The sequence below is a fragment of the Mesoplodon mirus genome (genome assembly GCF_964341445.2).
Source record: "Mesoplodon mirus genome assembly, chromosome: 2".
Taxonomy (NCBI): Eukaryota; Metazoa; Chordata; class Mammalia; order Artiodactyla; family Ziphiidae; genus Mesoplodon; species Mesoplodon mirus.
In genome coordinates this window covers 145,449,554-145,475,891 of record NC_138977.1, presented here as the reverse complement: position 1 = coordinate 145,475,891, position 26,338 = coordinate 145,449,554, and the positions used below count along the sequence as shown (strand labels likewise).

General features: G+C 34.4%; 1 protein-coding gene and 1 long non-coding RNA gene across 3 annotated transcripts in view; one reads left to right on the top strand and one right to left on the bottom strand.

Moving 5' to 3' along the window:
• The window catches only part of LOC309791534, a 196,675-nt gene that overhangs the window by 151,123 nt on the left and 19,214 nt on the right, over positions 1–26,338 (bottom strand). The window contains exon 3 of the long non-coding RNA XR_014291518.1: positions 15,056–15,148. This is a non-coding gene — a long non-coding RNA (uncharacterized lncRNA). The remainder of the gene's footprint in view (positions 1–15,055; positions 15,149–26,338) is intronic.
• The window catches only part of MYOZ2 (myozenin 2), a 35,638-nt gene that overhangs the window by 8,295 nt on the left and 1,005 nt on the right, over positions 1–26,338 (top strand). The window contains exons 3-5 of one of the 2 annotated variants that reach the window (XM_082600318.1): positions 8,481–8,650; positions 13,795–13,906; positions 18,827–19,010. In XM_082600318.1, the coding sequence (XP_082456444.1) occupies positions 8,481–8,650; positions 13,795–13,906; positions 18,827–19,010 (466 nt within the window). Of the gene's footprint in view, positions 1–8,480; positions 8,651–13,776; positions 13,907–18,826; positions 19,011–26,338 lie in introns of both variants that reach the window. The other variant, XM_082600317.1, reaches the window with a different exon arrangement.

Below are 26,338 nucleotides of genomic sequence, written 5' to 3'. Positions count from 1 at the left end.
CTAAGTGGCCAGAGGGATGGAATTCACTTAGGGCATGTGGTTGTTTCAGAAACATTGGTGGAATCAGCTAATATTGGGGGCCAATAAGAAGAGGAAAATGAGATAAAAACATTTTCTCAAATTTTTGTCTTGGTATCCCCAAAGTAAACTTATGCCATAGCTTGAAATTTAGAACTTATAGAAAATAACATAATAATAAGCTATTCCTTTTTCTAGCCCCTCTATTTTCACTTAACTGTTTATAATGACTCAAATTGGTAACAGAAAATGAGAGAAAGAGAAAAGCTGCATCCCTGTTTTGGTTTCCTTATGAAAAGACTTTGTAGCCTTAACTGTAAGGAAAAATTCCATTGCTGTAATATAAAGACTGTCGTCTTTGCATTTTCTAGTGGCTGCCTGCTTTGGGGCATTTTTATTTCCTGAAAATGTCCCATTAGAAAATTTGTTTAAAAACATTATTTGTAATATATAAATACATAACATAGAATGTGTATTCCTAGAAGGTTAATGGACAAAAAAATCTATGGATTTCGATTTTCTGTGTTATTATTTTATTCTGTTTCTCTCTCTTGCATTGCTAATTGAATTATTTTAAGAAGCATTTAAAGGAGATTTCCCCTCCACCCCGTAGTATTGCATCAAATTACTATAAGCCATATTATGTCTTTTTGATCATTTGTGATCTAAAGGGAACTTGCTATTTTGATTCCAGAATCAAAAAGCTGAAATAGTCCACTCCTGTCACACTTTCTAGAACACTGAGGGATATATTCATAGACACACTGAAAAATAACCCAGCTCCTTCCATGTTGCTAGCACACAGTAACAGAGACTCCAAACACTTGCAAATAAACAAGAGTGAATATTCCCTGTAGAACTCAGCAGAGCTGGCAAACAAATCCAGGGAAACTGTAAAATACCCTCATCTACCTTGCTGTGAGCCTTCATTCCTCTTCCATAAGCTATTTCTGCCAACCCTGGGGAGTGTAAAGCACAGAATTTTTTTTTTTCACCTTAGAGAGTAGACAATGCCACTCTGCACTGCATTAGGAAGGGTTGTGAAGATTTTTTAAATTGAACATTTTTTTAATAATAGACTTTATTTTTTAGAGAAGTTTTAGGTTTACAGAAAAACTAAACAGAAAGTATAGTATAGTGTTCCTATATACCCCTTCTCCTCCCGACACACAGTTTCTCCTATTATTACCATCTTGCATTAGTGCGTTATACTCGTTATGATTGACGGACCAATATCAACGTAGTATTATTAACTGAAGTCCACAGTTTACATAAAGTTTCACACTGTGCGGCACTCCCTCCACACAGCCGCTTGGCAGCTAGTGATTCTTTTACTGTCTTCCAAGGTTTTGTCTTTTCCAGAATGTCATAGAGTTGGAGTCATATAGTAGCCATTACAAACTGGCTTTTTTCACTTAGCAATATACATTTCAGGGTCATTCATGTCTTTTCATGGCTTGATAGTTCTATTAAACTTTTAATTTTGATATAAATGTAGTTTACATGCAGCTGTAAGAAAGAATATAAAGCAATCCCATGTACCTTTTCCCAGTTTCCCACAAGAGCAACATCTTGTAAAAGTATAGTACGATATCACAACCAGAATATTGATATTCATGCAGTCAAGAGAGTCCTACCAATCACTAATGTCTCCCATTTATATATATATATATATATATATATATATATATATTTATTTATTTATTTATATATATATCTTTTCATTTTAAGGTGCTATAAAATGGAATCATACAGTAGGTAACCTTTGGGGATTGGCTTTTTTCACTCAGTGTAATTCCCTCGAGATAGATCCAGTTGCTGTGTTTCAATAGTTTGTTCGTTTTTATTGCTGAGTACCATGCCTTGGATGGACCACAGTGTTTTTAACTTGTTACCTACTCATTAAAGTACATTTGAGTTGTTTCTTTTATTATTATTATTATTATTAAGAATAAAGCTGCTATGACCATTTGTGTATAGGTTTTTGTATGAACATAAGCTTTCATTTCACTGGGATAAATGCCCAGTATTGCTGGTAGTCCTATGTTCAGTTTTTAACAGAGCCTATTAAATTATTTTCTAGGGTGGCTGTACCATTTTACATTTCCAACAGTGATGTATGAGTGATCCAGTTTCTCCACACCCTCCCCAGCATTAGATGCTGTCACTATTTTTCATTTTGGCCATTCTGATATGTGTATAGTTATATCTCATGGTTTTAATTTGCATCTCTCTAATGACAATAACGTTGAACATCTTTTCCTATGCTTATCTGCCATCTCTATATCTTCTTCAGTGAAATATCTCTTCATGTCTTTTGCCCATGTTCTAATTGGATTGTTTGCTTTTTTACTGGTGAGTTTTAAGAGCTCCTTATATATTCTAGTCTGTTTTCAAATATGTGGTTTGCAAATATTGTTTCCTACTCTGTAGTTTGTTTTTTCATCCTCTTAACACAGTCTTTCTCAGAGCAAAAGTATTTAATTTTGCTTAATTTATCAACTGTTCCTTTTATGGACTGTGCTTTTGGTGTCAAGTTTAACAACATTTTGTCCAGCCCTAGATCCCAAAGGTATGATCATGTGACTTTTCTTCTTTAGCCACTTAATATGGTGGAATACATTGATTTCTGAATATTGAACCAATCTTGTATCCCTGGAATAAACCCCACTTGTTCATGGTATAGAATTCTTTTTCTGTATTGTTGAATTCTATTTACTAATATTTTGGTAAAGATTTTTGCTTCTATAAGCATGAGGGATATTGATCTGTAGCTTCTTTTTTTGTGTGTTGTTCCTGTTAGCTATCAAGGTAATAAACTAATTGGGAAGTGTTCCTTCATCTTCTGTTTTCAGGAAGAGACTATGTAGCATTGGTGTTCATTCTTCTTTATATGTTTGGTAGAATTCTCCGGTAAAACCATCTAGGTCTGAAGATATCTTTTGGGGGAGATTTTAGAATTATACATTCAATTGCCTTATAGCTATAGGATTAATCAAATTATCTACTTCATGTTGGGTGAGATGTGTTACTTTCTGCTTTTCAAGGGATTGGTCATATATTTTCTGTTTTCAAACTTATGTGAATTTACATGTAGAGTTGTTCATAGTATTCTCTTATTATCCATTTGCTATCTGCAGTGGCTGTAGTGATATCCCCTATTTTGTTCCTGATACTGGTAATTTGTATCTTCTACATTTCTTTTTTCTGTGTCAGTCTAGCTAGAGGTTTGTCAATTTCACTGATCTTTTCAAAAGCCAACTCTGTGCTCAACTGATTTTTCTCTATTGTTTTTCTGTTTTTAATTTCTACTCTTATCTTTATTATTTTCTTCCTTCTGCTTGCTTTGGGTTTATAGTATAGATTTGATACTTTTCCTCTTTTTTTAATGTATGCATTTAGTGCTATAAATGTCCCTCTCAGCACTGTACTGTCTGTGCCCCATAAATTTGATATGCTCTATTTTTAATTTCAATCAGTTCAATGAATTTTTTATTTCCCTTGAGACTTCTTCTTTGACTCATGGATTGTTTAGAAGTGTGATTTTTTTTTTAGTTTCCAAATGTTTGGAGATTTTTCTGTAAACTTTTTGTTACTCATTTCTAGTGTGATTCCATTGTGATCAGAGATCATACTGTATATAGTTTTGATTCTTTTAAATTTGTTGAAGCTTATTTTATGGTCCAAGATATTGGTCTATCTTGGTATATACTCCATGTGCACTTGGAAAGAATGTGCGTTTTATTGTTGTTCAGTAGAATATTTTATACTGTTTATAAATATTTTATAAACAGTAGGATTATATCCTACTAGTTGATGATGTTGTTGATTTCTTTTATATCCTTGCTGATTTTCTCTCTGTTGTCCTATCACTTGTTGAGAGAGGAATGTTGAAGTCTCCAACTCTAATTGTGGATTTATCTATTTCTCCTTTTATTTCTATTAATTTTTGCTCCATTTGCAGCTCTGTTTTTTGGTGCATACACATTTAGGATTTCTAGGTCTTCTTGGTGGATTGACACTTTAATCATTATATAATGTTCTCTTTCTCTGGAAATTTCCTTTGCTCTGAAGTCCACTTTGGAATTAACATAAGCACTTCTGCTTTCCATTGATTAATGTTTGCTTGATATCTTTTTCTATCCTGTTACTTTCAACTTGCCTATATTGTTCAAGGCACTTACTTGAAGTGAGTTTCTTCTAGACAGCTTATATTTGGGTCATGTTTTTTTTCGTTTGTTTGTTTGATTTTGCAGTACGTGGGCCTCTCACTGTTGTGGCCTCTCCCATTGCGGAGAACAGGCTCTGGACGCACAGGCTCAGTGGCCATGGCTCATGGGCCCAGCTGCTCTGAGGCATGTGGGATCTTCCCGGACCAGGGCACGAACCCGTGTCCCCTGCATCGGCAGGCAGACTCTCAACCACTGCGCCACCAGGGAAGCCCTTGGGTCATGTTTTTAAATCCAGTCTGCTAGTCTCTATCCTTTAATTAGGGTATTTAGAGCATTTTTATTTAAGCTCTACTACTGACATAGTAGAGCTTAAGTCTATCATTTTATTTTTTGTTTTCTGTTTATTGCCTCTGTTTTTCCCTTGTTTTCTTTTTCCTAGCTTCCTACAGATTACTTGCACATGTTTCAGAATTCCATTTTTATTTATCTATAGTTTTTCAAGTGTACCTGTATAGTTTTTGGTAGTTGTTCTATTACATTATATATGCTTAATTTATCAAAGTCTACGGATATTGTCATTTTATCAGTTCAAGTGAAGTACAGAAAACTTACCTACCTTCATGTCTATTTACCCTCCCCTGTTTATAATAAAATCGTGTTAACTATTTTCTACATATATTTGTATCAGAGTTTTATAATTTTTGCTTCTATGATCAAACATAATTTAGAAAACTCAAGAGGGGAAGGGAAGCTTACTGTATTTACCCACGTTTTTGCTTACTGTAATCTTTATTTTGTTCCAATGTTCTAAGGTTCCTTATTTTATTGTTTCCCTTTTGTTTAAAGAACTTAATTTAGCTATTTGCTATGGTCTGAATATTTGTGGCCCCCCAGAATTCAAATATTGAAATCCTAATGTCCCTGATGGTATTAGGACATGGGGCCTTTGGGAGGTGACTAAGCCATGAGGGTGGGGTCTTCATGAATGATATTAATGACCTTATGAAAGAAGCCCAAGAGACCTTTCTTGTCCCTTCCACCATGTGAGAACACAGTGAGAAGTGGTCAGTCTACAACTCAGAAGAATGATTTCAGCTGAACCAACTATGCTGGCACCCAGATCTCAGACTTGCAGCCTCCAGGCCTATGGGAAATATATTTCTGTTGTTTATAAGTCACCAGTCTTTGACATTTTGTTGTAACAGCATGAACCATTCTTTTAGGGTAGGTCTCCAGGCAACAAATTTCCTAGTTTTCCTTCATCTGAAGATGTCTCAATTTCCCCTTTATTTCTAAAGAATATTTTCACCGGGTATCAGATTCTGGGTTGACCTTTCTTTTTTTTCAGCATTTTTGTGCTACTTCCTTCTGATCTTCATGATTTCTGATGAGAAATCCATTGTCATTCTCATTTTTTTCTCCCTATAGGTAAGTTGTCATTTTCCTCTGGCTGCTTTCAAGATTTTCCCTTTGTCTTTAGATTTTAGAAGTTTATAATATGTCTTATTGTAGAGTTCTATAGATTTATCTTTTATAGAATGCTTTTAGCTTCTTGAATCTGTAGGTTTATGTCTCTTGCCAAATTTGGGAAGTTTTTAGCCATTATTTCTTTGTGTACTTTTCCAGTCCCACATGCCTCCTCTCCTTCTGGGACTTCAGTGATACAAATGCTGTATCTTTTGTTCTAGTCACACCAATCCCTAAGGCTTTCTTTTTTTTCCAGTCTATTTTTTTTCTCTGTTGTTATTATTGGGTAATTTCCATTGTTCTCTCAATTCACCATTTCTTTCCTTTATTCCCTCCATTTTGCTACTGAATCTATCCACTGAACTTCTTATTTTGGGTATTTTATTTTTCAGTTCTAATGTTTCCATTTGGTTCTTTACAACTTTTATTTCTCTGCCATGATTTTTTATTTCTTTGCTAAAATTTTCTATTTTTCTTTCATTTATTTCCAGAAACTTTGTAATTGCTCTTTGAAGTATTTTTATCATGGCTGCTTTAAAATCTTTGTTATTTAATTTTAATATCTCAGTCATCTCATGTTGGCACCTGTCTTTTTTCATTCAGCTTGAGATCTTCCTGATTCTTGGTATGACAAATGATTTTTTTATTTGAGCCTGCATATTGTCATATTACGTTCTAAGAATCTTGCTCTTATTTAAACCTTCTGTTTTATCTATCCTAGTCTGACACTGCTTCAGCAGGGGAAGGAGAGTGCCACCTCATCACTGCCAGGTGGAAGTAGGAAGTCAAGGTTTCCCAGTTGGCCCCCACTGAAACTTGAGGAGGGTCACTTAGTTACTAGTAGGAGGGGGTAGGAGTTCAGAATCTCCACCTGGTCTCAACTAACACTACAGGGATGGAGGGTTGTTACTGGCTGACAGGGATGAAAGTCCCAGCTTCCTCCTTAGCCCCTCTGATACTACCCTTACGGGGAACCTCATTACAGCCTCGCAAGGGTAAAATTCTGTGGTTTTTTTCTGTGGTATTTGGCTGAAGTAGAGTTTTTTTGTGGTATTTGGCTGAAGTAGAGTAGCTATTGTCTAAAAGTTTTCTGTCTTTCTAGGTTGCTTCTTTCCTGGTCTTGGCTAGTGAGAACAATCTTTTATTGGAGGCTTTTGGCTGCACCTTTTGGTGTTTCTGGGTTAATAGCATCTTCAGCTCCAAGTCTGGGATATATGGGGCTAAAATAAAACCCAGAGAATTCAGTACCTTGCTGTTCCTTGGATCCTGAGGAAGGACCTTGTTGTCCCTAGCTGGTCTGCCTTCTTCTCTCCAACTTCCAGAGTCTTCTTATGTTTATTTTATATATAATGTCCAGGATTTTTAGTTTTAATTAGTAGAGGTATAGGGAAAAGTAGATCTATCTTCCCAGAAGCAGAAGTCTTGATATTATAATTTTTTTTAATTAGTGGAGCTCCTCTCTGGGTAACATCAAAATATATAAACAAATTGATTTCTTTTCAAGGCAAAATGGAGAGAAATTTGTAAGTAATTTTATTATTTTATCCCTAAAGACCTCCAAAAGCCTAATTATTAGGGTTAATTTGTTACATCAGATAATGTTGTCCCAATCAACCAGCATAATTATTTATTTTACAAATGGTCCAGTTTTTCTTCTTTGCATTTAAGAGCAGTCCACAGTGGCAAAAGAACTCTGTGGGTTACACAAAAAAGATATTTCTGATTAAAGGAGCAAGTGGAGGAGTTTTATTTCTTTGGGATTTTAGAAAAGTCCTTCAGTACTAGAAATAGAAAACAGTTGTTTACTGAACATCTCCTATATTTAAGGCATGGGGGACACAAAGACAAAAACATAAAGAATATGCAAGCTATAAAATAAGTAAAACGGAATCAAGTAATTGTGATTCAGTGCTATGGGAATACAGAAAAGGCATGAATAATTGTGAATAGAGATTTTAGAGAAGGAATTGACAGAAATGGCACATAAGCTAGATTGAGAAGGATTTGTTCATTTAATGCTTATCACCTACCTACTTTATGCTAGGCTCCTTGGTGCTAGATGCAGGATGAATAGCATTCTGACAGAGACAGGAAAATGGGTGGCATGGGCCAAAGGGTAGGCATTCCTATAACAGAGACTGCTAAAATTGATACAGAAAAATGTTGGGAGTCAAACAGAGCTTATGAAGAGAATTATGAGCAGTGTTGTTTGAAAACTCACTAAATAAGGAAAGATTAAATTAATAGTGTCATTAGGGGCTTCCCTGGTGGTGCAGTGGTTAAGAGTCTGCCTGCCGATGCAGGGGACACGGGTTCGTGCCCCGGTCAGGGAAGAGCCCACATGCCGCGGAGCGGCTGGGCCCATGAGCCATGGCCGCTGAGCCTGCGCATCCGGAGCCTGTGCTCCGCAAGGGGAGAGGCCACAACAGTGAGAACCATCACTGAGTTCTCAGTGAGTACCGCAAAAAAAAAAAAAAATATCATTAGCTTACTTTCATTCACTCTTTCTATGTGCCAGGTATGATGCTAAGTGTTTGATAAGAAACATTTTATTTAATCCTCATAACAACCCTATGCAGTAAGTGTTATTATTAGCCCCACTTTAGAGATTAGGAAATTGAGGTTTACAAAAAATAAGTAACATATCTATGATCATACAGTTAGAAAGTAGTAGAGCCAGGATTCAACCCAAGGCAGTCTGAGTAAAGAGCCTATATTTTAGTCACTATACTAGCATATAGCGGGCAATAAATTATGAAATTTAGCAAAGCATTTAAAAATGCTTATCTTGGGGTTTTCATGCACATGAATATTGCTTTACAGATGTAGATGGCATGGACCTGGGCAAAAAAGTCAGCATCCCCAGAGACATCATGTTGGAAGAATTATCCCATCTCAGTAACCGTGGTGCCAGACTATTTAAGATGCGACAAAGAAGATCTGACAAATATACATTTGAAAATTTCCATTATGAATCTAAAGCACAAATAAATGTAGGTATAACTTGATAATGTGGTATCTAAATAAATGGGCAGCACTTCTAAATTTATATGTGTTATTAGATTCTCAAACAAGTATTCTACAAATTTTCTTTTCATTCATTCTGTTAGACTTTTTTTTTCATGATAATGAATAGCTTAGGTGGATGAACAAAAGAAATATTATGCATGATATGAGTATCTTTTTAGTTCAGTACAGACATTGTAAGTTTGTAGATTTGGCACTGAAGAACTCCTCTGTTCTGCTAAGACCAGGGAGAGGGAGTGGTGATTGTGGTACTAAAAGTTTCCATGGTCTTTTTTTTTTTTTTTGCATAAATATAAGTAGCATTTAATTAATAAATTAATTAATTCCATGGTCTTATCACCACTGGTTAAATGTTTGGGATGGAAACATTTCCAAAGCACACAGTGCTCCATAAGGTAAGTATAAGCATTTTATTGGCTGAATACATCCTGGCAGTAAAACATGCCTGGGAACTACAGACACAGTTGATCTCCTTTCAAAGCATTTATTCCACATTGTGTAGAGAAGTCTGTTATTTATTAACAACAAAACCAATGTGGACAAAACTCTTTGGACAGAAGTTTTCATCAACCAGAAGTTTAAAAAAGCAAACAAATTAATTAAATTATATTTTACATATTACATGAATACCATATTCTCTTATCATTCAGAGAGATTTTAGAGGAAGAAGTTTATAGTAGAAAAACAATTAGCTTTGGGAAAATGACTTTAAAAATAAAATACCAGGTATGAAGAATCAAAAAGCAATAGTGCATTGGTTCTAAATTTGAGGAGATGCTAGAGACTACAACAAATATAAGTTGTTTTTTTGTCTTTTTTTAAATTGAGGGTTTCTTCCTATAGCTATGAAAAGTCTATAAGTTTACTTATGAATTTAAACCTGAAACCTTTCCAGCTGCCATCACTAGTTAAGCTGTTTTGAATGAACAGCTAAATTCTTTACAGCAAACAGACTGGTTTCACTGATCTTTTATCATAATTACTAAAACACATTACAAAACTAACAACCACACTCACAAACACTAAAATTTTATTCATTCCTGAACTTTCTATTTCCCTTGTTATGATGCTGGTTAACAATAAATGGTTAGAGAACATCTTAAACAGTATTTTTTCACATTAATGAGCATCCTTCAACACCCATGAATTGAATTTAGTTATAATTATGAATTCAGTTAGACATCAAATTTTACTCAACCATAGTATTTACACTTATGAAGGATGGTTTTCACTTGAAGTCATGGATAAATGTAATGTTATGTTACCCTATAATTATGCCCAATATCCTCTTATCAGAAAATGTCTGCAGCTAATACAGCATGAGCCTAAAATAACCCCTACCTCATCTGACAGAGTATAATTATATAATCATATTCTTTCAATAATGACAACAGAGGAGCAGCTTTGAAGAATAATATGAAATATAGCAGCTTAAGGGAGATTCTCTGAAAAGTCATCTACAAGTCTAGACATCTGAATAAATGAATAAATCTAGTTTTCATAACTTACATTTATATCTCTAAGTATAATGCTTTAACTACAGTTCTGGTGGAAGGTACAATGAGATTTAAAATGTCCATTAGAATAAAGCATATTCTCTCATCACTAGTATTTCCAATTACTGACAATAATCTTATACACCTGTGGTCAAATGTTCTGGTCATAGGTAAAATGTTTAAGAACAGGTCTTGATAGTTTTTCAGTGTTCCTAGAAGATTGGGAACTAAATAAATAAAATAATCCCAAATAGCTATATTGAAATAAACAATTAAATGCTGATAAATAACACAGAGCAATAAACAATAATAATATATGGAATAAAGTCACATGTCATTGTATGTCATTGTATGTCATATAACATACTCTGAAGTCTGATGAAATTTACTCTCTCTTCTTTAGAAATGAGGAAAGTAGTATTCAAGGAAGTACATATATTTATTTGGCTTAAGTAACACCATAATAAAGTAGACTGAAACCCAGCTCTCAGAATTCTAGAGTTCTTGCACTGACACTTGTCATGGTGTAATTAAAAGAAACTCTGGCCTGGGAACCGGAAGACCAGGGTTCAGTCCTGGCTCTCCCACAATCTGTGTAATTTGGAGTCAATTTAAAACTTTCTTTGCCTTTCTGGACCTGTTTTCTCATTTATAAAATAAGGGATTGATGCAAATGGTTTTGTAAGGTATTTTCTGGCTTTAAAGATCTGTGTTCTCTGATCCTAATTCTAAAAATGACCTGCATAATAAATCATTGAGGAAGATAGTGAGCTACATTGTATGATGACGCATTTGCTTTATCACAGTATTAGATGCAACTTGAAGCAAGCATTGATAATGTGACAGGAATTTAAAAAATAATATTAGGTTCAGGTCTAGTTCCATTCATTTATTTATACTTTTGGCAAAAATTTGTTGATTACCTATCATGTTATAGAAACTATGCTGGGATTTCAAAGATAAATAGCCCTTGTCTAGTGATGGGGAGACAAAATAACATTGAAAAATAGAAAACAACTATTTGCTTATAATCTAATTCTTGAATCATCTTTATATGATTTATATCAAATTAACTTATTGACTATATTTTCTGAAATGACCTTTTCCTTTTACTGCTTCCCTTGAGCTACAGATATTGTCAAAATAATTATTTAACTTATATTTATGCATTTCTTATTTTATTATAATGTTCAGGACATCATTAGATGAAAATATAAACCAACTCCCTGGTAATCAATGCCATTGGTTTAAATATTAAGTATTTTTTTTTTAAAAAAGCACAGCTTTGGGCTTACTCTATTGCTGAGAAACTGGCAAACTGAAGCCACACAAAACTTATGTCATAAATAACAACAGAAAATAGGCGTTTTTAAAAAGAAATGAAGATACGGTGCTTGCTATATATGCCAATTTTGGAGCCCTAGCTCATGAACTGATCAACTTCTTACAGAAATAGGCAAAAAAAATTAAAAAAAAAAAAGAAAGAAAAGGATGAAGAAAATGAGCATTAGAGTGAAAATAAAATAGAAGAATGATTCATCAGAATTAAAAGTCCCTTCCATAAATCACAACAAAAGGATGTTAATCAAAACAGTTCAGATTTTACAGTTAAGACCACATCTGCTTTTAGTAACTATGGACTTTTCAAAATCCTTAAAATATTAGATAATACTGGGAAAAGGGGAAGTATACTGTAACAAGTAATTCTGAAATAAGACCAAACTAAATATACTGAGATTCTGAACATATATTTACTTTGTTCAAAAAATAACTTTATAAAAAATAATTTAAGGCTCATATCATAACTAAAATAAGTCACTACCCAACTATTAAAAGGCTTTGTTTGTATACTTAACAATGACAATAGAGCTACTAGGTGTCTCCTGATAATTAATGACTATTTAGAAAGAGTTGATTTTCCTATCTATAAACGAGGTTAGTGTGACAATTTTTAAATTAATGTAGGTAGAATGATTTGTAAGTTTAGGTGAAATTCATTTCATGGGCACATTTCAGTAATTTATAAAAAGTAATTTTTATGCATGATACAATTAAACTTTCTATATTTATCTCAACTGGCTTTTATTTATAATTAAAGTTAGTGAGAACTTTTCTCTTTTCTAAGAGGTGGTGTAGGTTCAGAAGTGAAAAAAGGTACTAACCCAGTCAATTAAGTTGAACACTTAAGACGAGCTAATTCAAAACATGGAAAACTGATGTATCTGAGTATAGCATTACTCATCTCTAGAAATTGTTTCTTATTGCCTGTTGAATAAAATGCAAACTTTTATGCCCAGTAATCAAGACCCTGTACTCACCTAGTTGATGTTGCCTCTCATGCCTTCATGCATGGCTCCACAAGCCAGCTTACCCCTACTAACATTGCCCTACTCGTTTCCACAGCAACTTTACCAGGGTGCTGCCTAGAGTAAGGTGAAGGTAAAAGGCACCTGGAGAGTGGCTGTGGGTGGGAGAAGCCTGAAAATGCAATAAACTTTATTTTCTTCATAATTTTATCACGTGAGGCCTTAATTTATGGCCTTTAATTATAGTGTTTGGATTTTAGGACAAAATAGTCTTTTATCCTCACATTTCTATAAAGTTGAATAAGTATTAAACTGTAAAATTGTACTTTACCTTATCATCTTATAAATAAATACAGAAATGAAAAAATATTTTAAAATACTTTCTGCTTATGTCACACAGAAGAAAGTCAAAATTGGTCTTTATTTGCTATGCCTTTCAATAAATTTTTCCTTCTAAAGTTAAAAGATGATTTTACTTTACGCACTTCTTAAATAGATTGGCTTTTTAAAAAGTATATATATATTTCTCATGTATAATTAAAACAATACTTTACCATAGAGATAAGTCCTAGCCATATTTCTGAGGATATAACCTATTACAATGTCTGTTTTTCTCTGTTGAAATGCAAACTGACTGTTTTTAGAGTGCTACATTGCCATAGAATAAATCCTAAATTATAAGAGTAAAACAAATTCACCTAAAACTTTAAAGACAAATGCTCTTCTAAGCATTTTATTTTCTAGAAACCCCAAATTCTTCCTTCTATAAGTTCATGCAGCTTAAAGTGCAAATATTTTTTGTTATATATGACTGCTGTCCAAATTTCAGATTAAATTTTAAAACAAGGCATATTAAAGCATATCATTAAATCCCATGTATAAATAAAACAGTAATGTAACAATGACTAAGCCGTATGTTTGGCGAGTATGTTGTATGATATTAAATTAGTAAAGACTTAAAAATTAAATACTTAGATTCCCCTTTTAGGTATGTTACGAATAGCAAATTACATAATTGATACAAAGCCCTAGACACAGTGCCTGGCACACGGTAAGGCTCAATTAATTAAGTGGATTGTCATCACAAAACAGATCTTAGATTGTTATCAGTAAAATTTCTCATTCAATAGCTCAACTAATTACAATATAAATTATTGAGACCTCATGTAACAATGAAGTGGCACTGTATTTAAATTCTAAGTATACAAATGGCATCTTGCACATATGATATCTATTAGTGTATCTAATATTTTTGAGTTTTCAGTTGAGTTTACTTTTGATCAAATACAGCACAATATTGCCATGCAGAATGAGAAATTGGATGGAAGCAACTTGGAAAGTGGTTCACAGCAAGCCCCATTTACTCCTCCTAACACCCCGGATCCACGAAGTCCCCCAAATCCAGAAAACATTGCACCAGGTAACTAATCCCCTTACAAATAGAACAATAAAGTTGTTATGCACTTAAATGTATGACTCAAGTCATTTGGATTCTTTAGTAAATGGTACCTAAATGATACAGCTTCTCTCATTATATATCTACTTTGTAGATAAGTTCAGGACAAATGTAAAGATTTAGACCTAGAGGAGTCTTGTAAAACATTTACAGGAGTCTTACGTTCTTTCAGATGGTCCATTGTATTTGTTGGCAATCACCTATTATATTAAAAATTAAGCTGTTTGTAATTATATTGAAATCCTATTTGTATAGAACTGTACAATTTATGAAGTGCTATGATATATATTTGTCTAATTTAATAATAACTCTATGACATTTATTATAATCCTCATTTTACAAATTAAGAACCTGAGGCTGTGAATAGCTATAAGCCAATATTGACTGTTCAAGAATTAAATCCAGATCTGGTACCAAATTTACAGATGCCTCATGTGAAGCGACCTTGTGGAGATTGGTTTTGTTATTTTCTGCTCTCTTACAGAACCTTAAATGCAATCCTTTAATACTGTATATTTGTTTATTATCTTAAAAGAGAAGCAAATGCTATCCAAATCAGTATATATTACTTGGAAGTATTGTTTGATTTTGAAATATTCAATCAGAAAAATTATCTGATCTATTTAGACAATAACTTTTCAAAATAACTTAAAGCAAATACCTTTAAGTTTTTCCTCAAGAGTAATGTATAAAGTAGGTTTATAAAATTTTCAACTACTTTTATATTGAAATTAGCAATACTTATGTCATATGTTTGTAAATTAAACAGCTAAATTTAGCAAGAGTACTTCTGGAAATCTTCTCAAATAGCAATAGTGTTTTTGAAAATATATAAGTAAAGCAACTGTATAATATTAAATCTTATTTAAAAGTAAGTTGAATGTCAGTCACTGATGAGCTTAGACTTATCAGGATGTTCTTACTGAACACAATGAGAAAAGGTATTGATAGACATAATAAAGTAACATTGAAGGGAACCAAATACACAATTAGAATGCACAGAATTCTGAAGTGAAGCATTGTAATAGAGTTCTCAAATAGCTTTACACTTTTAAGTTCTTGAACACAACATTAAGCACATGGGGGAAAAACAAGCTTTAGAATCAGACAGACCTGGGTTCAACCTGCAGGCTTCTTTCATTTCTGCCCATTTTACTACTGTGTTGGGAAGGAAAATAAATCTCTTTGAGTCTCAGTTTTCTCCATCTGTAAAATAAGGAAAATAAATCTCACTGCACATGGTCATTGTGAGAATTAAATGTGAAAATGTAAATATAGTCCCTAACATATAATAAAGTATTCAGTTAAAATTAATCCTTTCCCTACCCACCTTTATATTCTTAATACTCAACAGACTATATACATATTCTTTTAGCTCCAACCACTATATTGCAACCTCTTGCTTTCTAATGTTTGGAATGGTAAGGTTTTTTTTTTAACAGGAAACAGAAGACATATAGAAAAGTTTATTCAAGTTGATTCAATCTGGTACTCCCATTACTAAGTTAAAATGTTTATTATTCATCATTATCATAAACTACGAAATTGCAAAAGGAATAGAAAAATTCATCTCTACCCTCAAGGAATCATACATAGGGAGACAGGACAAATGTCCACACTATATTTGTAGTCTCATTTTCTCTCTGCATATATAATTCAATATCATATATACATTTTATTTACCATCAGGAATCTATCTATCTATCTACCTACCTATCTATCTATCTATGTATATATATAAAGAGAGAGAGAAACTTTGAAAATACAAATTCATATAGCTATTTAAAGCTAAATATTCAATTATTAAATATTTGGACATGTCTGTGTAATATAGACTAAGAAAAGGTAGAGTTTGGAGGTTATCAGATAGCTTGTGATGAAGCAAGAGTAATGGATCCTTCCTTCTTGGTCGATGAGTTGAAAAGTATAACAAATTCAGGGAGCAAATTATAGCTTATCCCAATTTAGCAAAAATTTTTATTGATTAACCTACTATGTCTCCACAAGCCAACTTATCTCAAATATGAATTAATAAGTCTTACAATGCCACAATACTGTAGGAATGAAGTTCCTTTGAATTTAAATCAGTTATATTAAAAATATATTTAAAAATCAAAAATATTGGCATGTAGCATTGTTGAACTGTATTATTTCTGAGAGGTTAAACATATGTGGATTCTTCCTTGTAAATAATTCAGCGTATCAAAAAAGAAAAAAGTTATTAGTTAATTCTGTCTATTAAAAATTTTGAAAACCTGGAATGTTAAAAAATGTGAAAAGATTAGACCATTTATAGTTCCTCAAGTCAATAGATTATTATTAGATTATCACAAAACCCTTAAAATGATCATGAACATGATATAGAAGCTTTCAAAAGTATTTCAAACAAAATTGATTTGCAATAAAATACAAGATTCCATGTGCACTAGAATTATAGTTATGTGATCATTATGCGTATAGGTGAAGAAAAACTGGGGAAAAATTGTGTTTTGGTAGTGGGATTTCAATAAGTTTTTAAAAATACAGAATTTAAAAATTTCCAATTTCTATATGGTTGACTCTGATCAATTTTAGGAAAGGAATAGGAAATAAAATGTGGTAGTCATGGTAATCGAGTTATGTATACTATACAAAGGAAAGACATGGGAAAAGGTAACTCTGCTTCCCTGGGAAAGTCAGGAGTGAATAAACAGAAGTGATAACCTCAAGCTAAGTCTTAAAATAGCAATTTGTAGGTGACAAGAGTTAGAGAGAGTATTCCAGGCACAGGGAACAAATGGAACAAGTAGGGAGGCATAAGGGGATACAAGCTTCAAGTAGATCCACAGTTCTGGAACATAAAATGTGAGAGGAGAGGGCAGGAGATGAGGCTGGATGGACAGTTAGGTGGGCCATTTGTATCATACTGAATAGTTTTCTTTTTTTGGCCACACTGCATGGCTTGTGGGATCTTAGTTCCCCGACCAGGGATTGAACCCAGGCCATGGCAGTGAAAGTGCTAACCATTGGACCACCAAGGAATTCCCTTGCTGAGTAGTTTTGATTTTTGTGCCGGGGAGCCCTTATAGAACCTGGAGTAAGGGAAGTGAGTGACCTGATAAAGTTTTCCACTTAAAAAGGTCACTCAGGCAGCAACAGGGAGGTGCCTGGACGAAGGGTTGAGAGCTAAAGGATAAGTATGAAGGCTACTGTGAAAACCCAGGCAAGAGATGCGCAGGGCCTGAACCAGGTAGGTAAAAATGGAAATGAGGAGGAAAGAGGTAATTTGCTAGAACAAGACCTCTCAATGTTCTGTTTGCAAATCACTTGCATACAATTTGTAAACAATACCTGAAACTTCCTGTCTTTGGAGGGAAGACTCCATTATCAACATCTTAAGTCGGTGCCCAAGGTGATTCAGAAACACAAAGTTGAGGGCCCCTATTTTAGAAATCCTTAAATATAGTTGGTAATACTTATTGATTTGTTGTGGGAATGAGGAATTGTTTAGGACAGTGCTTCTGTCTTGGACATCTGAGGGTAGTGATAACATTTGCTAAGATGACCAATATACAAAAAGAAGCAGCATGTATTGGAAAATGGATGCATGTAGGTCTAGATAGGTTATAAAGGGTGCCAGGAGAGTATTAATTTGGACAAATATAATAGGTGGTTGAATAGAAGGGCCTGGAGATCAAAAACAAACCTTGGGATCGTCAATCTGTAGGTCACAGTTAAAGCCAAGAATATAAATGAAATTTTCTAGGCAGAGTGTATAGTCTAAGAAAAGAGCTTTGAGTAACACGAACATTTAAGTGGCAAGCGGAGAGAAGCAGCCTACCGAAGAGACTACCATTTGATACCGGAGACAATCAGAAGAAAATTAAATTACTGCAAAAAATAACTGTCTACTGGTGAAATTATCAAGAGTTTTTGGAAAAGAAAAAGTAATTTTTAGTGTAAAGAAAGGATAGGCATGGTTTGACAGAAGAAAATTGAAAACATTTTAGAGAAGGAAAAGAGCATTAGGGAAACCCAAAAGTAGGAGTGATCACATGGTAGAGGTTTTGACATGGTGGAAGAGAGAATTATATGAAAGACATAACTAGGTGGTATGGTAGTATAGCTGGAGAGTAAACAGCTGTGCCTTTGAAGACTTGAAGAATGTCACTTAATGCATGTGAAAATGGTTTCACATTTATGCCAGGAATTTGTGTGACTTTTAAATGGTACTTACAGAAAATTTCTAGCTTGTGTGAGAATAAATTGAGGAGGTGAGATTGGAAGCAGAAAAGTTAGAAATCCTCAGGAACAAAGTAAACAAGGGATGGACACATCAGGCAATAAGAAGGGCCTGATTAAGACAGTGGAAACAAATTGCTTCACCATTTTGAAGCTTGAACATTTTACAGACCACTCAGAAATTTAGGATAGTCAACACCTGAACATTACTTCTAAAGAATCAGCTCCAGAGGAGGGAGATTTTGTCTTCATTGATATTTCCCCAGAACCTAGACCACAGTAAACACTCAATCTACATTTCTAAATTAATCCATTAAGTGTGGTATATAAGGCCTAGTATAAATTAATATAAGGGGCACAATTTTTAAAAAATTAAGTTAGTAGTTTCACTGAACAAATATATACTAAGATAGTCAAGGAAAAAATTAACTATGATTTGGTAAAATTAAACACTAAGTGGTTTCTTTTGAAAATTCCATAAATTAAAAGGGGTTTAAAAATGTCTCACACTTTCAGACTACTCTTTTCTGAGAGATCATAAAAAGAATGCATTCTTCATAAATTTACCCCTGCATGAAAAATTAAACATGGGAAAATGTTAGGTGGAGTTTAGTAACTCTTAGGCACTCTGTGTTTACTTATTCTTGAAATATTTTTCCAAAGGATATTCTGGACCACTGAAGGAAATTCCTCCTGAAAGATTCAACACCACAGCTGTCCCTAAGTACTACCAGTCACCCTGGGAACAGGCCATTAGCAATGATCCGGAGCTCTTAGAGGCTTTATACCCTAAACTTTTCAAGCCTGAAGGAAAGGCAGAACTGCCTGATTACAGGAGCTTTAACAGGTAATTCAATTATCCTGGGTGACACTTCAGCATGCAATAGCAAGGCTTTTATATCATGGTATGGAGAACTGAATCTTCTGGTAGAAAAAATTTTTTAAAGACTCTAAATAGCAATATATAATATCTCCTTAGCCTAGGCAAAGACTCATTTTTGCAATATTAATATGTCAAACCTTAGTCCCTTTTTAGTATAATAATGAATGCTATAATACAGAAACAATCACTAAGATCATCACCCACATTTTAAAATGTTATTTTAATAATAATTTCTAATTTGAAGGTTGATATTAGTTTATGTGTTGCTCCAAATGACAATGCTGTTCAAGAATTTCAGAAATAATTTTCATGCAGGACTATGAGAATTACCATCTAACTCTAGGTTCCAATTTATATTTGTGTAGGCTTTAAGCCAGATTAAAGGTAATTTAGGGCCAAGACTCCAGCACATATACACACCAATACTTATGCTACCAAAAATACTGCCAAATAATATCTGCATTATAGTTTACACAATGGACATTTATTTTTCCCTGTTATCCATTTTTTATAATTTCCATATATTTTTAATGGTCTCATAATCCATTCTTTGACCACTAGATTTTCATTTTGGAGTAAAATATCTCCAGTATCCTGTCTCACACCCACTCAATTTATAGGCTGCTTAGTGATTATTCACTTAAAAATTAATAAATTAAGGAGTAAATTTTTGATTTACAAAAGAATGCCACAAAGCCTGCATTTAAATAGTGACCTTCCTTAGTACTTTTCAAATTATTGTACTATTAACATTTTAGTTTTCACATATTGCTATAGTAATAGTATGAGTACTACATCTAGTATTAGTAATACATTAGTAATACATCTACTAGTATTACATCTAATACTACTAGCATTATTAGTAATGCTAATAGTATTAGTACTACATCTATTGCATAAATGAGGTATATCATATAATTTAAGGAGGGTTTGAGGTGTGGCAAAGAAAGGATGTTGAAAGCCCATTCTAATCAATGATATAATTTTTTTCAAAAATGAGAATGTAGAAAATTATAAAAGTAAAACACTAGGAAGAAATGGAAACTAATGGAATACTTGAGGCTTGTTTTTGATATTAGTGCTTTAGAGATGCCATATGACTTCTGTATACCTTGTGGCTTCAGTACCCCATACCTGCTGAGCAGCTTGCTTCCAGTTCTACAAACACACTATAGTATCTGGGTTGGTTATAAAGAGATGCCTATTGATTGTATAAAGACCAAGTGAGTGCTATAACAATGAACACAATACTATATAATTAGGAAATGTAGCTCCCTGTGTTAAATCAAGCCTTTTGTAAATGTAACACTGTATGTGTGTGTGAAAGAGAGAGAAGGGTGGGGGGAGAGAAGTTAACTTGCTAGTAGTTCTCCTTTACCTGAGAAAATTTTATTTGAATATATCTATTTTTTTCTTTTTGTAAAAACAAATGAGAACAACAGAAACAGGGAGAGGAAGGGGGAGGAAATAAGTAGTTTCCAAATATTCTCAAAGTCTTTTGCAAAGAGTAAAATAATGCTCTTTGGTAGCCCCATATTATTATACATAATTACTAGATATTGTTAATAAAGCATGTAAGAGTGAGATACAGTCTTATAGCCTTCAGCAGTGGTAATGACTGGATGAGAATGGGCTCCCAAGTCTAATCAAAATAGCCCATAACTTTGTATTCTTATACTCATTTTGAGATATGTAAATATTTATGTTATATTTAAATAACACTATATTAAACCTATGTAACATGTGAGGAAAAGTAAACTAGGAGCAAGGAGGTTTCCAGCTCTGCTTCAAAAAGCTGTATGACTTTGGGTATGTCACTTAACCTTTCCTTGTATTAATTTCCTCATCTGTAAATACATCGTATGATTATATGATTAAGTACCTTTAAATATATTACATGCATTATCTATTTAGTAGAGCAATTTATTTTAACTTCTATACAACCATTTTACATAATTTTTTACCTTATAGAATAATCAGTAATTATTATGGGTGTTTTATATGTCCAGCACTATTAATTTTTACAAATGCAAACCAATTATTGATCAATTGAAATAAACAACAAAGCATATATTAACTGAATCTGAGTGAAACAAGCCTGTTAGTCACTACATAGACGATAAAGTGTAAAAATCATTTTAAGTCAGATCTATGTTTGAAGAAATTATGTTACGGGAATCATAGAGATGCACAGTGATCTTTTAGTAGCATATTCCAAACCTTTCAGTGGAATTTTTTGCTTCACTAACTAAAACTTGAAACTAGTTTCAGAGATCTTAAAAATCTTACAAATAGTCTCTCACTTTGAATGCTTAACATCTCTGTTAAAAGATTTTCTTTTTTTTTTTTTTTTTTTTTTTTTACGGTACGCGGGCTTCGCACTGTTGTGGCCTCTCCCGCTGCGGCGCACAGGCTCCGGACGCGCAGGCCCAGCGGCCATGGCTCACGGGCACAGCCGCTCCGCGGCATGTGGGATCCTCCCAGACCGGGGCACGAACCCCTGTCCCCTGCATCGGCAGGCGGACTCCCAACCACTTGCGCCACCAGGGAAGCCCTAAAAGATTTTCTTTACTTTGTGTCCGAGGGCAATAAAAATTTAAACAGGATATAGTCTCGATGGTGCCAAAGAAAAGAAAACTCTGCTTTTCAAAGAGCAACCTTTCACTGGATAAGTGGTAGGAGGGAGGAGATGGGTGATGAACAGAAGGGAATGTTTTCATTTACAGAAGAAAATGACCCACAAATTGGGTGGGAAAAACAAAACAGAACTGGATAAAAAGGGAAAAGCTAATGCACTAAATGCCAAACCCAAATATTGGATTTCAGTGGCACGGGAACATTTCTTTTTTCATTTAATTCAGAAAAAAAAAATAAATAAATGAGTAAAGGTGATTTCTGGAATTAATAAATACAAGATTAATTGACCAAATTCAGCCTAAATCTAGAAATGCTCAACTCCAGCCTCTTGTATCCAATGGATATCCATATACTCTTAAACTCCCACAAATGAATGTATGTCTTGTGCAATTGCTGGGGGCCCCACAATTAAAAAGGCCATGGCTGGTTTAATGTTTTGCTTTAATGTTTGAAATTCTTAACAATTTTTTAACAAAGGGGCTCGAGTTTTCATTTTGCACTGTGCCCTACAAAATTATGTGGTGGGTCCTGATCCCAGGTTCTAAACTTTACCCTAAGCTCCTCTGTATTCAGGAAATTTTTCCCTTAAAGTAACTATATTGGTCCATACGTGTCTTTTCCCCCCTCACGTTTCACTCTTCTCTTGTCTGTGAGTTCACTGAGGTTAAGACTTATTACAATGTTTGAATTCCTAGCATATAGCAGAGTGTCTAGATATAATAAGCAATCAGTAATTCATCAGATGAATAAATGAATGAATCAACAAATGAACAAACTATTAATTTACAGTGGTAAATTTCTAAAATGACAAAATATTGTCTTGGACATCCAAGAATAAGTTTTACTTATGTACTGAGTCAAATTTGAGTCATAGAGACTCTTCAATTCACTAAATCACATGACAAAATGTGGGATATTAATCACCTAGTTACACCACGAATGTGACAGCAACCTGGTTTGACACCATTTAGACACAGCCAAGTGGTTGAGGTTCCTAAATATACTGCTCTACTTAGGAAGTGATCTCAGAAGGCCCAATACTCCTTAAGAGTTATCTTGTGCGGGTACGATATAAGGTAGTATAGAAGAGAAGGCCTTCAGTGAGTTTGGATGCCTAGATTTAAATCCTGATTCTACACCTTACTAGGTGGGTAACTTTGGGCAAGTCATTTAACTATCTGTGCTTCAGTTTCATCCATTAAATGGCGATATAAAAAGAATCAACTCATAAGGTTGTTGTGAGAATTTAATGAGACAATCATGTAAAGCTTGGTACTCAAAGTGTGGTCAGACCAGCTGTGCTGGCATCACCTGGGAACTGGTTAGAAATGCAGAATTTCAGGACACACACTAGATTGACTGAATTAGCATCTGTACTTCAACAAGATCCCAAGGTGATTCCTATACCAAAAGAGTTTGAGAAGCACTTAAAACAGTGTCAGGTGCACAGTACCCTGTCAATAAATATTAGCTTTATTACTATGCCTTCTGAAGTTTATCAGTCATAAAGCACCTGACTGATGATCTAAATTCTTAAAGTTCTTTTCCTAAACAATCTCTCTCACCTCCAGAGTAATGGTTTTAGGCCCTGGATGTGAAAGTCTATACTGATATGATTGCTGAAATACTACATTAGACTGAGGTTACTGCATCAGTCAGTGATCTGTTTTTATCCATATCTTCTACAGCAATTTGGGGGAAATATTATAAGGTCAGTTATCTTGAGAACAGATGCAATAGAAAGTAAAACATACTGTTCTTCAGAAGGAAGCAAAACACTGGAAGACAAGAAAATTATGGGCCAGTAAGACATGAGATTCTATACTATATGACACAGTTACATCTGCTACAGCCATTTTTGAGGTCACCTATCCACTCTGTGGACACTGAAGATCTTATCTGGCTCTCCCTCTTCTTCCCCAGTACTATTCCTGTCATCACTTTTTGGTGGCTTAAGTATCCACGTAAATAATACACTGAACTCTCAGCCCTTTCAAGTCCTTGACTGTCTTGCTTTTAAGGATCTGTCTCTCAGTCCCACCTTAGTCACTCTTGGCTTTTCTTAATGTTTGTCACTACCAATACCTATTATCACCTTCAAAATCTCAATTTCAAGCATCCCACTCTCTATCACATTTTATCTTTATTTTTCATTTATTCTTTATTTCAACAATGTTTCCATTCCACACATCAAAACCATCTCACTTTTCAAAGTCTATCAATCATTTTCTCCTTACTTTATCAGACTCCACGGTCCCTCACTATTATCACCCAGAAATTAAGATATTCAAGAAAGATCATAGGTGATTGAGCTTTGAAGAAAATCAGATCTCTTCCAGGCTTTAAAATAGTCTCTGCAATACTGGAAAATCTATATAGTCTTGCCAATTCCATTGTCCAAATGTTTATAAGAATCTTCTAGGTACAATACATTATACAAGTACATATATTGAGTAAGTTACAAAGATACATCAGAGAGAATTCCGGTCCTCTTTGAGTGCAGGCTGGTAAGAAATATGACAGACAGACTAGTGGATATAATGAAAGATGGAAAATAGGGTTACAGGGGAGGTAAAAATAGAGTCCATGGAAAACTTAGGGGAGAAAGAGCTTATTTCTGGCTGTGGAAGATCAGGGAAAGCTTCAAGAAGAAAGTTAAATTATTAAATACTTAAATATAAATTACTTATATAACATACTTAGAACTTAAAGAACTTAAAGGGGATTTAGAAATGTAGTAATAAGGGTCAGAGCACTCCAGGCAGAGAAAAATGAATATTTGTAAAGGCAATGAGGTTGGAAAACATAAGGAAAAGAGCAAGTAGTGTATCAGTTTGACTGGAACAAAGGGTATATGAAAGTGAATAGGGAAAAACCAGCATGGACCTTTCCATTGGGATGTCAAAGTAATTTTTTCCACACATACACCAACCCTGTTCCTCTTTGTCTTCTATCAGCCAGTTGCTGAAACTCTAAACCTAGGAGTAATTCTTGATTTCTACATTTCTCTCACAATTTTTATCCAATTTGTCAGCAAATCCTGTTGACTCTACCCATAGAACACATCTTGAAACCACCCACTTCTTCAAGGAAAACACCTGAAATCCAAGCTGCCATAATTTCTCACTTGAATTGCTACAATATCTTCCCTTCGTCCATTCTTGTCCACCTATAATTGTTCAATAGTAACAGCTGCCAGAGTGATCTTTATAAAAATTTAGTCAGATTATACTTACCGCTCCCCTGTTTAACACCTTATGATGGCTCCCTTTCACACTTAGAATGAAATCCATATTCCTTATTGGACCAAGTTCCACACAATCTACCTCTCTGTCCTCTCTCCTTTCTGCCATCCCCCTCACCTGTCTAACAAGATAGGCCTTCTTTCTTTTCCTGAAAAGATCAACATTATTTCTGCTTTAGATTCTTTGCATTAGCTACTCCCTCTACCTGAAATGCTGAAGTGCTTCAGCCATACGGTCCATAGCTAACTTCTGACCTTCAGATGGCAGTTTAAATGTCACCTCTTCAGAGATGTCTTCTCTACCTATCTAGTCATTCAGTTGTGCCCTATTATATCATCCTATTTTAATCTTCTCATAGCTCTTGTCATTATTGGATATTTGTCTATATGTTTATGATTTTTAAAATTTATTAGTTTTTTATTGACGTATAGTTGACTTACATGTTTTTTTTTCATCTGTAATCCACTGCTGTTTTTTTTCTTTTTTGTTTTGTTTTTTGCGCGGTACGTGGGCCTCTCACTGTTGTGGCCTCTCCCATTGCAGAGCACAGGCTCCGGACTAGCAGGCTCAGCGGCCATGGCTCACGGGCCCAGCCACTCCACGGCATGTGGGATCTTCCCGGACCGGGGCACGAACCCGTGTCCCCTGCATCGGCAGGTGGATTCTCAACCACTGCGCCACAAGGGAAGCCCTAATTTCTATTTTTTTTAACATCTTTATTGGAGTATAATTGCTTTACAATGGTGTGTTAGTTTCTGCTTTACAACAAAGTGAATCAGCTATACATATACATATATCCCCATATCTCCTCCCTCTTGCATCTCCCTCCCACACTCCCTATCCCACCCCTCTAGGTGGTCACAAAGCACCAAGCTGATCTCCCTGTGCTATGTGGCTGCTTCCCACTAGCTATCTATTTTACATTTGGTAGTGTATATATGTCCACGCCACTCTTTCACTTTGTCCCAGCTTACCCTTCCCCCTCCCCGTGTTCTCAAGTCCATTCTCTACGTCTGCATCTTTATTCCAGTTCTGCCCCTAGGTTTTTCATGACCTTTTTTTAAAGTTTAGATTCCATATATATGTGTTAGCATACAGTATTTTTTTCTCTTTCTGACTTACTTCACTCTGTATGACTCTGTTTATGTTTTTTAATTGTCTGTCTCCTTCGCTAGAATATAAAAGCTTAGACTTTGACTACATTGCTCACTGGTATACCCCCAGCACTTAGAACTGTGCCTGGCACTGAGTGAATGAATAATTAATGGCTAAATCAAACGAAGCTAGGATGTTACATGGGACCTTGGATGCCAAGGTAAGGAAGGTGGACTTTATTCAGATGAGTAGAAGGATTTTGAGGTTTTTGAGATAGAGGTGGAAAGATGCAAAGATATACCTCTTGCCTTCAAA